This window comes from Pimephales promelas, chromosome 17 (genome assembly GCF_988280905.1).
Source record: "Pimephales promelas chromosome 17, fPimPro1.hap1.1, whole genome shotgun sequence".
Taxonomy (NCBI): domain Eukaryota; kingdom Metazoa; phylum Chordata; class Actinopteri; order Cypriniformes; family Leuciscidae; genus Pimephales; species Pimephales promelas.
In genome coordinates, this window is record NC_142785.1 from 19,880,597 (window position 1) to 19,897,940 (window position 17,344).

Here is a 17,344-nt window from a genome sequence, read left to right on the forward strand (position 1 = left end):
ATTCTCCCATTTCTATTTTCATCTGTTAATCTATTCTTGTGAAATTGCCTCTTTTTGTTTTCCCCATTTACACAAAACTTTACTTTCCAAGTTAGACAAAAACACACAGGCCCTGCTGTACTCTTTCTGATGCTCTTTCTGAGTCTTTTATTTTATAGCCATTAGTTTCTCCACACTCATCTAATAGTCTCCCATCATTCACTGTTTCTTTCCTCCTGTCTGCTATCTATTCTCACATGAGAGCTGCCAGAGCAGTGTGTGTCTGTTTACACCTCTCCTCTGTACAGTCATCACAAGTCACACACACACACACACACACACACACACACACACACACACACACACACACACACACACACACACACACACACACACACACACATTTTAAGTGTGGCTTGGACTATTTGCAATTCATCACGATATATTGCTCTTGAGCTTCAGCAACAGTTTATACACAGAGAGCGGTGCCGAGAGACTAAGAATTCAGTTTTTGGGGAAAGTTTTGAACTTAATCATTTAACTTGCAAATGGCTCCAAAAACGAAATTATAATAGATGGACCAACACGTATCTAACAGTGTCTGGATACAAACTAAATAAGACATTTATTAATGCTACAATGTGGATACTTACTTGCTTTTCAAGACTCATATTATAAACCTACTGAGAATACTAATAAAAAACATTAAAATGTTTTTATATTTAACATGTTTATAATATTCATAATGATTATTTATCAGAATTATTTATTATACTTTTATTTATTTATTTTTTTAATTAAATATGAAGCCATGACAATACTATTTCAAAAAAGCTAGTGATTCTCTTAGTATTGTGCAATATACATTTGAGTTGTACATTTTCTCATTATTATTATTCTGCTTCTGCATATTACATGTAAAACAGTTATATTATATTATATTAAACAGTAATATTATATTAAACAGTAATATTATATTATATTATATTATATTATATTATATTATATTATATTATATTATATTATATTATATTATATTATATTATATTATATTATATTATATTATATTACTTGTCCAACTTAAGGGTTGTGGCCTTTTGGGGATGCTGGAGTCTTATATTAAATGAATTTATTTTTATTTGAAACTGTGACCAGTTACAGGCCCTAAAATATATCATTTACCTTATAAATTCAAATATATTTCAACGTACAGTTTTAATATGGATTAAAAAGAGGCCAAGGGAATGTTATCCCAGACAGCAACAGCGTTGGCCCAGATCCGGCCCACATCTGGTACACGTGAAATTCATTGTGTATGTATGAGAATGTGTTATATATTTACTAAAATAACTAAATCTTACAGTATTACAGTATTGAAGTTAGAGATGAAATAAAGATGTTTTCTGCCATTTAAGATGTGCACAGTAGAGCTGGATCAGTCATTGTCCTGCTGCTCTGTGGTCAGCGACTGTAAATCCCACAGTTCGGCATGTACTCTTTAAATGACATATCCATGCCAGGCTGTTTCTCTAAATTACACATCCCTCCCCCAGCACTGTATGTCTCTGTCAAACAACACTAAAATACAGTATGTTAGCCAGAGCCTGTCGTCCTTTGAGAGTAAGAGAGACTTTCAAACTTTTGAATGGCATCAGACTCTCAATGTTTTTTTGTAGTCTACAGTATGTGGTTAGATGTGTAGTACAACTGCAAAAACAGCAATAAAAGTGTACTGCGTGCTTCCAGCTGTACACACACATGGCTGTCAATCATCAGATGAACAGCAGGCCCTGCACATTAATAATGCCTGAATTTACGTGCTCCCACTCGGTTGCATGTTTAGGCTTGGAGGAATTGGCCACCTACTGTACCTCTGAATGCAGTGAGGCTGGCCTGAAATGTGCTCTGATGATTGTACTTTTCTTGGACAATGACTTTTAAAGTATTTTCTTTTAGTGGCTTTAGTCCAATGAGTCTGCAGGACTCTTATAAGTGACTGGCACCTATGAGCCCCGGTGGCCTTGTCAAGCCTCTCTGTTTTTGATTAACATATTTCTGCCTCCTGTCTCAGTTTAATATTCACTGACCTTGAAAAAGAAGGTCTTTTCATGTCATAAAGCACAGGTGACATTTTTGTTTCTGTGAAGAAATACTTCCCACAGCGCACAGCTGACACACTAAAGCACAGCAAAAATACTGATTGGAAAAAGAGAACCATTCCATAAATGTTCTTTTTTCTTTGGCAAAATTTCAGAATTTTTTCAGACTTATTACAGATCACAAAAATATAAAGAATTTCTCCTTTTTATATGGGCATTGGAGGAGAATGCTTAACAATATAAAAACTGAACTTTATCATATGATCAACATAGAGTTGTCTCCCATTGCCAGCTTTGAATAAATGGCAAAAGGACTGTTCCACACTGCAGTTTATTCTGGACAAAACCCCAATACTTGTATGCAGTATGATGGAAGCTGACTGACTTGTTAATCAATCAATCAATCACTTTTTTTATGTTGCTTTTCTTTAGTGGTTTGGGGAACAATTGGCAGAGCAGTTCTGCTATATATTTATAGAAGTATATTTAGTTAAATTGCTCAAACACTACTATAATCATCTAATTTAGAAGAAATCCTCATTAATATCCTCAATACGACACACCATTCAAAATGTTGGGGTCTATAAGATATTTGAATGTTTTTGAAAGAAGTCTCTTATGCAAAAATCATAATTTTGTGAAATATTATTACTATTTAAAATAACTTTAAAATAATTTTAAAATGTAATTTATTTATGTGATGGCAAAGCTGAATTTTTCAGCAGCCTTACTCCAGGCTTTAGTGTCACAAGATCCTTCAGAAAATCGTTTTAATATGCCGAATTTGGTGCACAAGAAACCTTTTAATATTGAAATATATCACTTTCATCTCATTCGTTTGTTCACTGAAGCATATAATATATTCATAAACCCCTTTACTGACACATAAGTTACAATAACTGGATCACAATGACCCTGTTGAAAGCAATACGAGGACAAATAGCATCGCTCTAGAGTAAATAGTGCTCTTTCTACAGTATGTGGCTTATGAGATTCCTGCACAACCAGCCCCAATGCAACATGTGAAAATACATCTAAAGCGCTAGACAACGTTCTGAGAAATATTTTCCTGCATGCTCTCACTTTACTGCGAGCTCTCATCTGCTCTGAGTGTGCGGCATGTTGATCAATATCATACAGGACGGCCCTAAACCCAATACCACGCATGCAGGGAAAACACGGAGTGAGATTCCTCCCATTAAATATCCCATTAAAGTGCAATTTGACATAAAATCCCTGGCATGCACCCTGGAATTCTCTCGCTTCTTGTTTTCAATGAAACTCCCATCAGGGTTCCTGTTGCGCTTTATTTCGTATTTTTCTTACACAATGGCCTCTTTAGTTTTCCATCAGAGAGTTTGAGGCTTAGCTGGCCCGACAGCTCCTTTGCCACGTCTGATCTCTGAAACTTCAAGTGAGCTGAGGAGTGATAGAAAGGAGGAGAGAGCTCCTTTTAGATCCAATTTGTTCCATTAAGCTACATTAAACCAAAGTGGCATCTCAGAATCCACCGTTTAAAAGACGTCTGGGCTAAAACATTAGCTACTTGGCTTACACAGAGACAGACAGACAGACATCTGTTTAAAAAAAAAAAAAAAATTTCAACCTTATGCCATATTAATCTGAAACTTGAGGAATGTTTGTATGAAGATTTTTTGGAATGCAGAAAGAAAAAAAATGGAAGGAAAGCGAATAGCAGAGAATAAAAGAGAGAAACCTTAGAAGGAAATTATGCAAACCCCTTTTCTCCAGTAATAAGATTGGATGACAAATTCAATATCAGTTTATATCAGCGTTTATTGCTGTTTTTCATTCTGATTGATCCCTTATTCCTGGTTACGCAATTGTTGCCGTGTATGATCCTTTGCTTCTAAACCGTTCGTCTGGCATATACTCATGCACAAAACGACAAACAGACCATCTACTTGACAAAGCCATCAGGGTACTTAGCCAGGAAATGCTATTTACCATAAAAGCCTCATTAATATCCATTAAGAGAATAACTGATTAAAGATTAAATAAACAACAAACTAAAGCTCTTTCTCATTGTCTCACTCAGCAGGTGTCTACACAAGCACCTCGACTTCACATAGCGCACAGGGAGTTTAAACGCTGGTCCAAAAGGTAGTTAGCAACAGCTTTTGGGTTTGAAGAGAATTCCAGCATTTTGTTCCTCTTCTCCGAGATAATGCAAACCATGTTTGTCAGTAAGAAATGGATAAATAAAATGAGAAACAAAGTAAAACAAAGACTGCATGGCGAGATCCTAGAGGCTTGATGTGAACAATAAGAAGTGAGGAGCAAACAATGTTATCAGTTATGAATCCTGTCAGGACAAAAATGCAGTGTTCTGACCCGAAGAAACCCTGTGGTTCCTTATCGAGGAGAAGAGAGGGAATACATGCGCTCACAGACTTTGGTCCCGACACAGAATCTCACATAAATTCCTACAGTACGAATGATCAATAGGGGCTGACATTCTTCCAGATGATGATGAACAGGGCTTAAATAATTGCCAGAACTCTCCTGAAGCGTATTTGTCATTTTGGATTGTCCAAAAGATTTGTGATAACATCACAAACACCTGGAGGACTTAAACAGCACATGGGAGCAAACACAGACTGTGAGACTGCAGATGCTCCCTGCCGTGATACTCCAAACCAACGCTGACCTCAAACAGACGAGTTAGAGAGTCCTGAACTATGGTGGAGCTTGCCTTTTTTTGTTAAATGAGAAAGCCTGTGTTAGGTGAAAGCGAATAAAGCCATTGTCAAGCAGCTGCAAAGAGGAAATTGACAGAAAATGGCAAATTAATTATTTACTTACTTATTATTTGGTGTTTATTTTCCAAACTAAATAATACACTACCATACAAAAATTTGGGGTCGGTAAGATTGTACAATGTTTTGAAAAGAAGTCTCTGCATTTGCTCTGCATTTATTTGATCAAAAATACAGCATGGTTTAAAATAATGGTTTCTCTTTATATAGTCTATATTTTAAAATATAATTTATTTTTGAGGTGGCAAAACTGAATTTTCAGCATCATTACATTTCTTATTATAGTCAATTTTGAAAACAGCTGTGCTGCTTAGTATTTGTGTGGAAACTTTAATGAATAAATATTTCAAAAGAAAAGTATTTATTTAAAATAGAAATCTTCTGAAACTGTCACTTTTGATCAATTTAATGCATTCTTGCTGAGTAAATCTATTAAGTACTTCTTACTGACCCCAAAAACTGCATATCACCCACTTAATCTCATTTGAAATGAAAATATCAAATGTAAAAAATATACATTTCTAATCTTATCGGTTGTTTTAAGAACCTCAGAATTTAATAGCTGAAACCACTGAATAGACAATTTCACTTTCTTTAGTGATCTATGGTATGACATTCATTTTTTTTTTTTTTTGAGATATGCAATGACCTCAGGAAATTCTTCAGGTCATAGTTTGACCTTTCAGACACTGCAGACTCTAAGAGAGTTTATACACGCACACACGCACGCACACACACACACACACTATAGACTTCTATAGACAAAGATTTTTTACAAACTATATAATCTATCCCCTAAACCTACTCCTAAAACTACCCTCATGAATGCTTTTTTGATTAAAGACTTCTCATTTCTTTGCAGTTAGAAAAAACTGTGTTGAATATGTGTGTAATACTGAAAAAAGTAATGAGATGGAGAAGAGACAATAACTGTCACAATGATTTAAGAAGTAATGATAGTTAATGGGCTGAAGACTAAACCAGTATGAGCTAAGTTTACTCTACAGTACGTCCTACTTCTTTGCAAGTTCGAATCTAAACTTGCATGACCTAAAACATTTTATCAAAAGTACAAAGCCTGATACAAAAGCACAGATTCTTTGAACTATTGAACTGCAATGTTTTTAACATACTAGTATTTTCATACTATTAAAACCATATTTACAGATGTCAAGTTTAAATGAAATGATTTATATGTGTGAGAGAGAATAGAGAAACAAATGACCCCTCTGTGACTCTACTTGTTGCAGAACAAGAAGCCCAAATCATTCATGGATTCAAACACAGCTGATACTGGGCTGATGAAACCGCTTCAAGATGCCCTTCTTCCTCTCAAAGAGCAAGAGACAAACACACACAGAGAGATGGAAAGAATGTAAGACTGGCAGCAGCTCACCAGTCCTGTAGATAAAGTTGGCTTCTGCCTCTGAAGAAGATGGTGACAGCAGGTCTTCATCATACTCATTAGAGCTGAAAGAGCCTGAGTGGTTCCTCCTCCGAGCGTCCATTACGCCGTTGGCCACCATTACGTGACGGAGCGAGTCGTTAAGGTAACGGTGCAACAGGCTGCTCTTGTATTTGGGTGGCGACACATAGTCATCAGACAATGATGCGTCAGCAGCTGCTCGAAGACCCGCCCCCACGGCACCACCTTCCTTCTTGATGACGCTCTGGTACATCGGCTTATGAAACTCCCCGACCTGGGCCCGTGCTGCTGGGTCAACATCTGGATGATACGTGAAAATATGTCAATACAAATTGGGGAAGACAATTGGCATAAAATGTCAATATTTTGATGTCCTGCCCTTTACACCTTCTCAGCAGGAAGAGACAAGGTCACATTTTAATTTAATCAAGATCAAATTTGGTGCTGAGAGAATGATTACTGCTATACAGAGGGTGAGGCAGAGAAGGGTTGGATCTTTGAGCCTTCAATGGCCTCATTTGAGATGAAGTATCAAAAAATAAAAAATCTATTCTCAGATTTAGATTTTCAGAAGAAAAATACATAAATGTATGCAAAATACGAATATTTCAAATATACATGTGATAATCAATCAATCAATCAATCAAAACTTTATTACAGACTCAAAGTCCATTTTTAAAAAAAGAAAGAGAAAAAACAAACAAACAAACAAAAAAACAACAACAACAACAACAAAAACACAACCCATACAATCCATTACAACAACCATACAATTTTGTGACATAGACTCACAGAATACACCAGTACCAGTGTCTCCACAGCTTTGACTGATACCTTGTAGTACTAACCCTCACATTTATTAAACTCACAATAATTTCATTTTTAGAGTCATTAAGTCGGCAGATAAATCTATATATAAACTAAAAGGTGCATAAAATGTGCAAAAAAGTACGAGCAAACATGCTTGAAATTAATGGAACCTACACTACCGTTCAAAATGTTGGTGTGAGATTAAACAAAAAAAAATAAAATAAAAAAACACATAAAAAATTATTCAGCAATTTATTTGGTAATAAAACTAATAAAAGTATCATCTTTCTCATCAAAACCCTTTTGACATTCCAATATGATATCTCAGCCTCGGAGAGAGTGTGTTCAGTTGATCTTTCCGTTCAGTTGATCATTCTTTAAAAAACACCCCATCATTCATCTCATATTATTTGCTCAGCCACCTGTAGTCCCATCAGACAGTGATCCATTTAAGATCATAAATAAGAGATATTATGTTTTATTACTGGATGATTTATGAGACATGCCTTTGATTTTATTTTTGATTTTAGATAACTAACTATTTGGGGCATTTATGCTGATTGTAACACAACAGCAGTTGGAAGGTCCAAAATGTTTTCTCTCAGATGACATTGCCCCTCATGTAACAATAACAAAAAAGTTAATACCATTTATCATTCGCAGTTCCACCATTTTTATTTATCTCTTGACTTGTCCTTGTGGTTTTCAGCCAGCGCAGTCTCATCCCAAGACGTCATATAACTGACGTCTTGGGACGTCTTTTGACCATACGTCAACATCCGCCTTTTTAGGGTACTCTTAAACGTCGGTTAGATGACGTTATCGGATCCTAACCCTACCCCAGACCTAAACCTACCCCGTCACCTAACTGACGTTAAAGGTAAAGCGTCAGTTGTATGACCGCCCCGGATCGTCAACTAACCGACGTTTAAGGGTACCCTAAAAAGGCGGATGTTAATGTATGGTCAAAAGACGTCCCAAGACGTCAGTTATTTGACGACTTGGGATGAGACACATTTAAGCACACTTTAAAGGGATAGTTTACCCTAAAATGAAACTTCTGTCATCTTTTACTCACCCTAAAATTGTTACAAACATGTATGAATTTGAAGGTGAGTAAATGAGGAATTTTTATTTTTGGGTGAACTATCTCTTTAAAACATGGATGTCTTGAGTAAAATCTATATAATCTTGGACTCTCAAATTCCTTTGAATTAGCAAGCTCATCTTAAACTATGTGTGTGGATTCTTTTTTGGTTTTAATTTACTCGTTTGAGAAGGTCCACGGGCCAATATACACTATTTTTTTTCAGCATATTAGAGCCACTATCACTCACTCCACATCCTAAAGTCAACATTTTTTAAAGATTGTTTTAGTGCACACTTACTACCTTGACAACCATTCCATAATGCAGGAAACAAAGGTAAACACACTGGAGTTCACACAAACGCAATATTTCCTAGGATACAGGGTTTGGATTGCGTGAGTGAATGCCTCCTAAGTGAGCTAGGATTTCACTGCAAGGCTCTATCTTGACTCAAACGTGTGAAGAGTGTGTCTGCAGCTTAGATCTTCTGTGTAGCACATAATTACTGAGCTCAGACAAGGGAACGACAGACCTGATGAAACGTCTGTGCAACAAAACTTTCCCTCTAAACGACAGTAAACAATTTGTACCATGTTACAAGATGCGCTTGTATAATCATAGTTCCAGGGCCGTTCTAGAGGCGGGGCCACAGGGGCCCTGGCCCCTGCTGAAATCTAATTGGGCCCTGATTGGCTCCCGTTCCATCAATCGTTGACGAGAAGAGCAACCGGATAATACCACACCGACCCACCGTCACAACATTCTTTTATGTACAGCGACATCAACCAGAGCTAACCAAACAAAACAGGTGAACAAAATAATTTAGTATGAAACTAATTAAAAGGATTAAAGTGAAAAAATATCTTCTGATGGTTTTTTTTTTCAGGCAAAGTCATATTACTTTAACTTTATTTAAAAATTTGAGACCAATAGTGTTTTAAGTGGAGATGTTTTACGATACGCGATATGAAACTGAAGTCGCGATACTCAGATCCACGACCCTGTGTCGCGTTGTGTGAGAAGGCAGAACCGCAATACACCCCTTTCCAACTCCCAGAGTTATCCTTACCATCCAGATCCTAGGCTACTACATCTTTAAATTACTATTAGTAGCCTATTATTTGAATGGGCATTATTATTAATATGGGCAATTTCAGCGTTATGGACGTGACATTTGCAGTCAAAACTTGAAATATAAATTCTCCGAAAATGCATTTAATATCAATGTATTGCATGGAACTTCTGTATATATATATATTTACATAATCGCTTAATAAAGGAGTCCAGACATTAGAGAAATACAAGTCTACACATGCATTTTATATAATATAAGGGACAGTTCTCTCAGAAAACATGTCAGAAGATAAGAAGTCAAATATAAAAATGACTCTCGATTCATTTCTTTACTTTTGACCTTTTGGGTTTTATATGTGTTTGTAATTCTGTGCTTTTCTCAATGTGTGTCGTGACCAAGAGATAATTCAAATAAGTACAGCAAGACTTATTTTCCTCTAGAAATATTTCAATAGCCAAGTTTGCATCCAAGGATTTTTGAGCAACAAGATTTAGCGCATCAAAATATTTACTGAAATACCTGATGGAACTGCTAATAATTGATAAAATTCCTCAAGCGTCAACTCAATCATTTTCCGTTCAATTTGAGCACATAAATTCTATGTGAAAAGTTTACATTTGACCAGAAGATGAAGAAATTAGAGGACAAAGGTTAAGCCAGGCTGCTGTATGCTATTCAAGTGTAAGAAAAGCAGGACGTTTTTTGTAGGATGAGAGAGGCAAAGACTGGGCATTCCTCTTCTAACCACAGAGTGCGTGTCCTTCTCTAAAACATCTAATCAAGGCACCAAATACAGTGTGTGTGTGTTTGGAGGCCACTGTTAAGCACAGGGGGATGATAAGCGTTCTGACTGAATGTCTGAATGACTGAATTGTGTGCAGATGCTTATGTTAAGCGATGCGGCCAACAAACATGCAGTCTGTCAGAGAGCCAGCAACATCCCTGCAGTTGTAACGCCTCAGCATGTGAATTAAAGAAAAAAAAGGAGAAGGAAAAACGAGAGAACTTTAGATAGTAAGCTAGGATGTTTTTGTGTTTATGCATGTAAGTGTAAGATTGTGGGTGAGTGTTTGTGGTTGAGTCCTGACGCCCCATTGTGGTGTGTTAATCACAGTGTGCATGTCTGTAAGCCTACGCGTCTGTCCGGTTCACTTAAACACAGAGGATGAACACACGAACACCGACCCTGATTTATGGCCCGGCTGCTATACGATGCTATAAAAATGTTTGGAGTGTTGCACTGACTGTAATAAAACATCTGCGTTTAAGCATCCTGTCTGGTTTGTTTCAGCTACATGCTAAATGAAACCCCAAGCAGTTTCTTATACCACAACACTTCATACCAATCAAATTTAGCACCAGGATAGGTGAATTTGTTTGTGCCTGTTTGTTTTAAAGAGCAGTTTTGCTTGGACATTGTGTTTGTGTATATACTCATGCAGTGATTCACAGGCTTTATTGCAATATCTCAGCAGCACATGCTGTACATGACTAAAAATGCACATTCTTAAAGGAACAGTTCAAAAATCCCATCATCATTGAAGGAACTTGTGATTGTTTTTGTCCATACAGTTAAAATATCGATTTTTGGTTGAACTGTATGTATGATTCAACACTATATCCACCACAAAAAAACTTTGTGATGACATATTCCCCCCAATTTTCTTATTAGTGGTCAATTAATATGCATATTTCGATGACTAATTTTTAACTTTACATTCAGAAAAAAGAGAGTTCAACCAAAATGTTTGAAGAATGTTGCCCATACAAAGAAAGACAGTGAGGTCAAAAACAACATTGGACCCCATTGACTTTCATTGTATTGACAAAAAACAAAAAAACTTAAAAGTATTCTCGTCGCTTGATAAACTTATAGGGTGAGTGATTAGAGATATAGAAACCTCATGAGGGTGAGTAATTAATGACTTAATTTTCATTTTTGGGTGAACTAACCCTTTCGGCGGTTAAGACCATTAAAGTGCCATAAATGTTTTGCCATTTTTGGCTTGTTAATCTATATATTTGGTCCTCTGCACTGTTAAATATTAAATATCCTTGGTTTCAGCATCACATTGACACCCCTGTCTCTTGATAAATACAGTGTTAGAATCTTTAGGCTATTGTTTTATGTGATTGTGTCATGATAGAGCCTGTGTGTCGTACCATCAGAGCAGGAGTCATCACTGCTGACGCTCAGTCTTTCTGCGTTGCCCTGGACGTATTTGTTGTAGAGTTTGATCCTAAGAGCCCAACTCAAATCAGGCTGCCTAACTGTGTTCTTCAGCCGCCGTCGAGCATTTGCAAACCAGTTAGACACCTGTGGAAAAAAAGGAGGGTTTTGAAATGGTATTGAGGAAAGTTTGACCAATAAATAAAAACAAATTTAAACTGTAGGCCTATTTTTTATTGATTCAGTTTTTCTCTCCTCTGTATGCCTATAAGTATTTGACACACAGACGTGCGTGTTTGGTCTAAAAGACCCGGATTGTTTATTGGGACACCATGAAAACCAATAGGCTGATGCCACATGCAAATATCCTAGGAACACTGTGAATGTAACATTACTAAAGTTACATTGATGAAGACCCGGGTGCTTATTCTGGCTTCTGCCACTCTCACCTAATAATACTCCTTTTCCTTTGCCCGACGTCTGTCTTTTTGCAATAAAAACATTCGCCCCAGCCTTCTCCATTTCACAGAGACCATTAGATGTTATACTAGGAAAACTTTTCATGCCCGATACACTTCAAGCCACTTATGACAGCCATTGTGCTGGGGCACTTCTTTAAAAAAAATGTATTTGAGCCCTGAGTTTCCTGAACTCTGCTTTATATAAAGTTCTCAAAGGCCAACAGCCATAATTTCCCTTTTAGGTCAATGGAGGCCAGTAGTTTTTGGAGAAAGCATTGAGGTATCATACGATCGGGGCCGATGCTGGGGCCCTTCCCGCTGAATGCGAGCAAATCTGAAAGCGAAAAGCACGCATTCGAAAGTGATTACAAATATATGAAATACATGCATGTGCGGAACGTGCAGCCACTTTTTTCCATATTGCTGTGCCGTCTGCTCACATTTTTTTTAAACAAATGGCTCCTTTTCATGATTATTAGAACCAGATAAAAAAAAAAAAATTTTAGGGTCATCCAGGATAGCATCTCCAGGCTGAGCCAATTCTTAACAAATTTAGAGAACATGTTTATGTCTTCATGTGTATATACAGAGACACAGACTGAGACAGATATGTACACAGAAACCGACACAAACTGGAAAACGCATATGTGAAGAGTTAAACACAAGTCATGCGTCTCTAAATTTAAATATATATATTGGCTAAACAATAAAAAAGAAGAACATTTTTTCTAGAGTAAACCTGAATTTGCTTGCAGCTTGTGTTTGGAATGAACACCTGCACCTTCGTCTTATTGGAAAAAGAAAACTGTCATTTTAATAATCCTTCTGTCAAGAACCAGTAGCTCTTGGTAGCACGCTTATGGAAAGCTTGTGGAAAATGAACTTACTCACCTGCACAAGTGTCATTTGCGAGCCAAGCGCGAGAAGGATTTTCTCTGTTTTAGTGGGGTAAGGATTGTCCCGGTGTTTGTAGAGCCACTGTTTTAAAGGCCGGGCCATGTCCTGGAGAGCTTGCCGTTTATGCCGTACCTTTCCTGGGTTCTGACGAGACCTGTGGAAAATAAACAAGGCTACCTAAATCTCATGACAATTATGTAAGACTTCAGAATGGGCACTCATGTGGAGAAATTCCATAGGATTGATTGATTACATATTTTCCACAGAAAGAATGGTATTTTCGTTCTTACTGACTTCTGTTTTATTGTCAGGAAATGACAGGAAAGAAATCTATAAAGCAATATAAAAATAGTAACAAAAATTAACTGAATAAATTAAACCCCTTTTTTATTATTATCTTGTATTATATTATTATTATTATTATTTTGATGATCAATATGAAATTACAACCATCTATATCTAAAGGTAACATAACAGCATGCAGTGAGCAGACTGAAGTTTTACAACTTCTATTTAACGTTACAAGTCTATATATGGGAGATGCAAAAAGTAAAATTGAAAATATGTGTAAAAAATGTCACAAGAGTTAATAGTCTTACATGAGGACCTAATTTACGGTCATACGCAGTGAAATGAGAAGCATGCTATAATTAACTCTCCCAGTGAATGATTTTCACTCAGATTCAGTTTACAGTCTGGCTGCAAAACACAAAGATGATGCACTTAAATAATTGCATGTAATCCAACATCCACAGCATGACGCAAGCTATGTACATCACAAACTTTCTTTAATAGTTCTGTGCATAAAGAGGGTTTTAATTAAAAACCGTATTGCTGTAAAGACATTTTTTTTTTTTTAAATGACAATACAGGTTCTTCAGATCAGGATGTTGGTGTCCTGGGACAGGGTTCCTGTAAGAAGTGGTGCAAAGGCGTTTCCTCAAACCAGAGATTAAAATGTTCTTTGTGGAACTTTAAAATGTTCTCCTGTGGCATCTGGCTGTTAGTGTGTTTTTCTTCTAATCGGAACCTTTGTTTTCAAGAGTGAACAGAAGCTGGTTATTTAAACCTGTAGATGTCAGTATGGCGCTGCTATATCACCATGTTATCTTCCAAAAACCTGACTGCACATTTAACATATTTTCCCCCAACGCTCCGAGGTTCATGTTCAGAAAATATTTTCCTTGTAACCCAGATCTGTATTAACAACCTAAAGAAGTTTTTTTCGCCCCTGTTCTCGATATCGGCGACACACACCTCTGTGTTTATATTAATAATTTTCATTAGCAGTGATATTCCCCTTGAGGCGAGCAGAGCGGCTGTAGTGTTATCCTATTGGCTCCGCTTACTCGCGCAAACGGACCTTCAATAAGCGCGAGCCAGACGCACCCGCAGCGGAGGATGTTTGCACAAGTTTTTTTCACAAGACATCACATTTAGCTTCGGTGTTGCTGTGTATCGCAGTCGTATAATGAAGCACTGTGTTGTCTGCAAATAAAAAACAGGTTGAGGTAAACAGCTTAGGGCGGTGAGGCTGAACGCGATGAGTTCGGAGGGCAAAGATGACATGGTTTCTTCTTGCGCCCTCACTACAAAAATATTCGTGATTGACTGGACCACACATACAGTTGAAGGAAATGTTTATTTATTAGAACCAGACCCGTACGTGTTTTAAATTTGCTACCGAACACGAATGACCTCGTGTACCCGAACGACAAGCCCCTGCTAATTCAGCACCATCGACAGCGACTTAAATGAATTGTGAATATTAATTTCCTGCTATTCTCTTTTTCAAACCTCAACGTATCCTAGATAAGAAGTCGGCGAACAGGCTGTGAATTCAAACCAGATGCTCTCTAACCACAACTGAGCGCAAAATCTATGGAAAGAAAACAAAAAAGTCTATGAAAAGTCAAACAGTTGGACGAGCCACTGCCGCTGGCCTTAAAATTGAACAACTTGATGTTTATCTTTAATACGGTTCTATGTGCTGTCACGCGGTTAAAAGCATTAACAGCGTTAAATTACCACATATGACATACAGCTTTCGTTTATGTGTTAATGTGCTAAGTATCTTACCATAATAAGGCTAATTATTCCGTCATGAAAAATAAATAATGCGTAAAGCAGTTATCTAACCCCACCCCCCCCCCCACCCCCCACAAAAAAACTACTAATTTTTAAAACGTCAAAGTAAAAAAAGAAAAGAAAAAAGTCAAAGGGGTGCTAATGTGAACACCTGTTGATGGTTATTAGAAGGACTATTTCGAATGACTTAAAGGGATAGTAAACCTCACAATTAACAAATTTGACATCATTTATTCAGCCCCATGTTGTTCCAAAAACTGCAAGAGTCTCTTTGTTCTGTTGAACACAAAAGAAGATATTTTGAGGAATTTTAGTAACCAGACAGTTGACGGGAAAGCCATGGGGAAAAGATAGAAGTCAAATACTGTCAAATGTCTGGTCACTAACACATTCTTCATAATGTCTTCATTTGTGTTCAACAGAGCAAAGAAACTCTTACAGGTCTGGAATAACATTGGGGTAACATTAAATGGTGACAAAATATTTTATTTTTGGGTTAACTATCCCTTTAAGAAAATCGAGATAAAAGGATGGAAACAAGATGCTTAATTGAAACATGATTCAAATATTTTACAGTGCATATTTGAAATCATTCCTTTGCAGTATTGTACGTGCAAGCTTATGTATAAGCATGTTCATGAACCTGCAGTACATTTTACAAACGACACTGAAGTCTCTGACATACCCGGATCTCCTGTGCCGGATGGCTGAGCTGTCTTTGATGACGGGGCTGCTGGAGTGCAGGTCCTGATGCTGTCCATCTATCACCTCTAAATAATTTCGACTGCTTCTTTCCACCTCATTCGCCTTCTCTTCGAATAAAACTTGGCTACTTAACTTATTAAACACAATTGTGTTCATCTTTGGTATATAAGTCCTTCTTTCCCCCTGTGTCAGTCCGCAGAAAGCGCCTTGGCCGCCGTGGGGATGTCCTACTCAACGGAGCCGCTGCGCCTTGACAAAATCCTGTGAAACAGAATAAAAGGTCACTTGTCTACGCTATATTCCTGGGTTGACCCAAACATACATTTGTAAACATAATTTTCGGTAGGTGAAGACTACATTACATTTCATTTAAAATAGCCTAAAGATCCCCTCAGCCAAAATAAAACACGCAAAACGCATTAAGCGCGTGAGTCTGAGACAGGCTCGATTGAGGGATATTGACGGAATTGTAGAAACTTCTGTACAGTTTATGCAAACTTGCATTAGGCTACATTTAATCCGTTCAGAATGAATGGTGCGTGTTTGACACTGGAATGTATACAATGTTGCGTTGACCGGTAGGTTATTAGCGCATTTCATAGGCATGAATAACAAAATGTGTCTGTACATTTTAGATGTAGCTATAGATATGTTTGTATTTTACTAATGATGTGATAAAAGCGTTGTAACCGCACTTGTGCATGTTTACATTTATTTAGGCTACATTCCTATGGAAAGGAAACGATGTAGGATAAAAAGTCAACATTTGTGGTCCTTGCAATCCATTGAGAGCGATGGAAATAAACCAAACTTTACGAATCATCGCTGTCACGTATTTTGTAAAGACTGTGACGCGACAGTGAAAACATTTACAAGTCATAACTGAAAACAGTAGGCTGAATGAACGTACCTTAACGTTCCCTTCTTCTGCGTCTTTCTGTAAAGTGTAATCCAGTTTCCAGTTTCCCATTCCTCTCTCACATGTTCTCCGCTCTAAAATCCTGTGCGCAAACCACACGAACCGCTTTCGCCTCTGTGCTTTATTCAAGCGCGCCCGGGAACATGAATACAGGACTCATCTCGTGTTTCCCAGCTGGCGGCTCAGACGGCGAACATACAGGGATTGTTTTATGCCGGTTTCGCCGGCCTGCAGGGGGAGGCTACCGGGAGACAGTCAGCCAGTGCAACAGTGTATATTCCCTTATGTGGGTTCACGTCTGGAACGCGTCCATCACCCGACTGCATGACAGCTGTATTGAGTTACTAATATCAGCCAGAGCTGGTGATTGGATGCAGTTCATCAGAAGCAGCTTCACCTCAGCATATGATGTTCAAAACAGTCACAATTTTGAGATGAGACAGATGAATGGATACATAGTAGTCAAGTGGAGAAATAAGTCAATTAGATGGGGAGAGGACAGATCGAAGCACAAGCCTACCACGAATTTATTAGGCTTATAGATGACATATGGTCTGTACTCGTTTATTGTCATATATTAGGCATATTATAGCCTGTTATTACTGATACAATACAGTCAGTTTAGAAAACAACTATTCTATACAATTTTCAAATTAATGTCAAGTAGGCTACATTAACAGGCTGTCACATTCTGCCCCACTAAATAAAAGGCGTTTTCTATAGCAATTGGAACGCTTGCAAACTTATAAAATATTTAAAAATTAAATTAAAATGTATTGATGTAAGCTAATTTCTAGTTCATATCATAGGGCTGCATTATATACCTAAAATCACATGATATCGTTTA

At 37.3% G+C, this 17,344-nt stretch overlaps 1 protein-coding gene across 1 annotated transcript in view; it reads right to left on the reverse strand.

Moving 5' to 3' along the window:
- Positions 1–16,725, reverse strand: part of mkxa (mohawk homeobox a) — a 29,664-nt gene extending 12,939 nt beyond the window's left edge. The window contains exons 1-5 of the mRNA XM_039661323.2: positions 16,489–16,725; positions 15,559–15,839; positions 12,780–12,939; positions 11,421–11,574; positions 6,255–6,584 (exon numbers count right to left, since the gene is read on the reverse strand). Coding sequence (XP_039517257.1) covers positions 6,255–6,584; positions 11,421–11,574; positions 12,780–12,939; positions 15,559–15,734 — 820 coding nt within the window. The 5' untranslated portion in view covers positions 15,735–15,839; positions 16,489–16,725. The remainder of the gene's footprint in view (positions 1–6,254; positions 6,585–11,420; positions 11,575–12,779; positions 12,940–15,558; positions 15,840–16,488) is intronic.
- Positions 16,726–17,344: the final 619 nt, after the last annotated feature.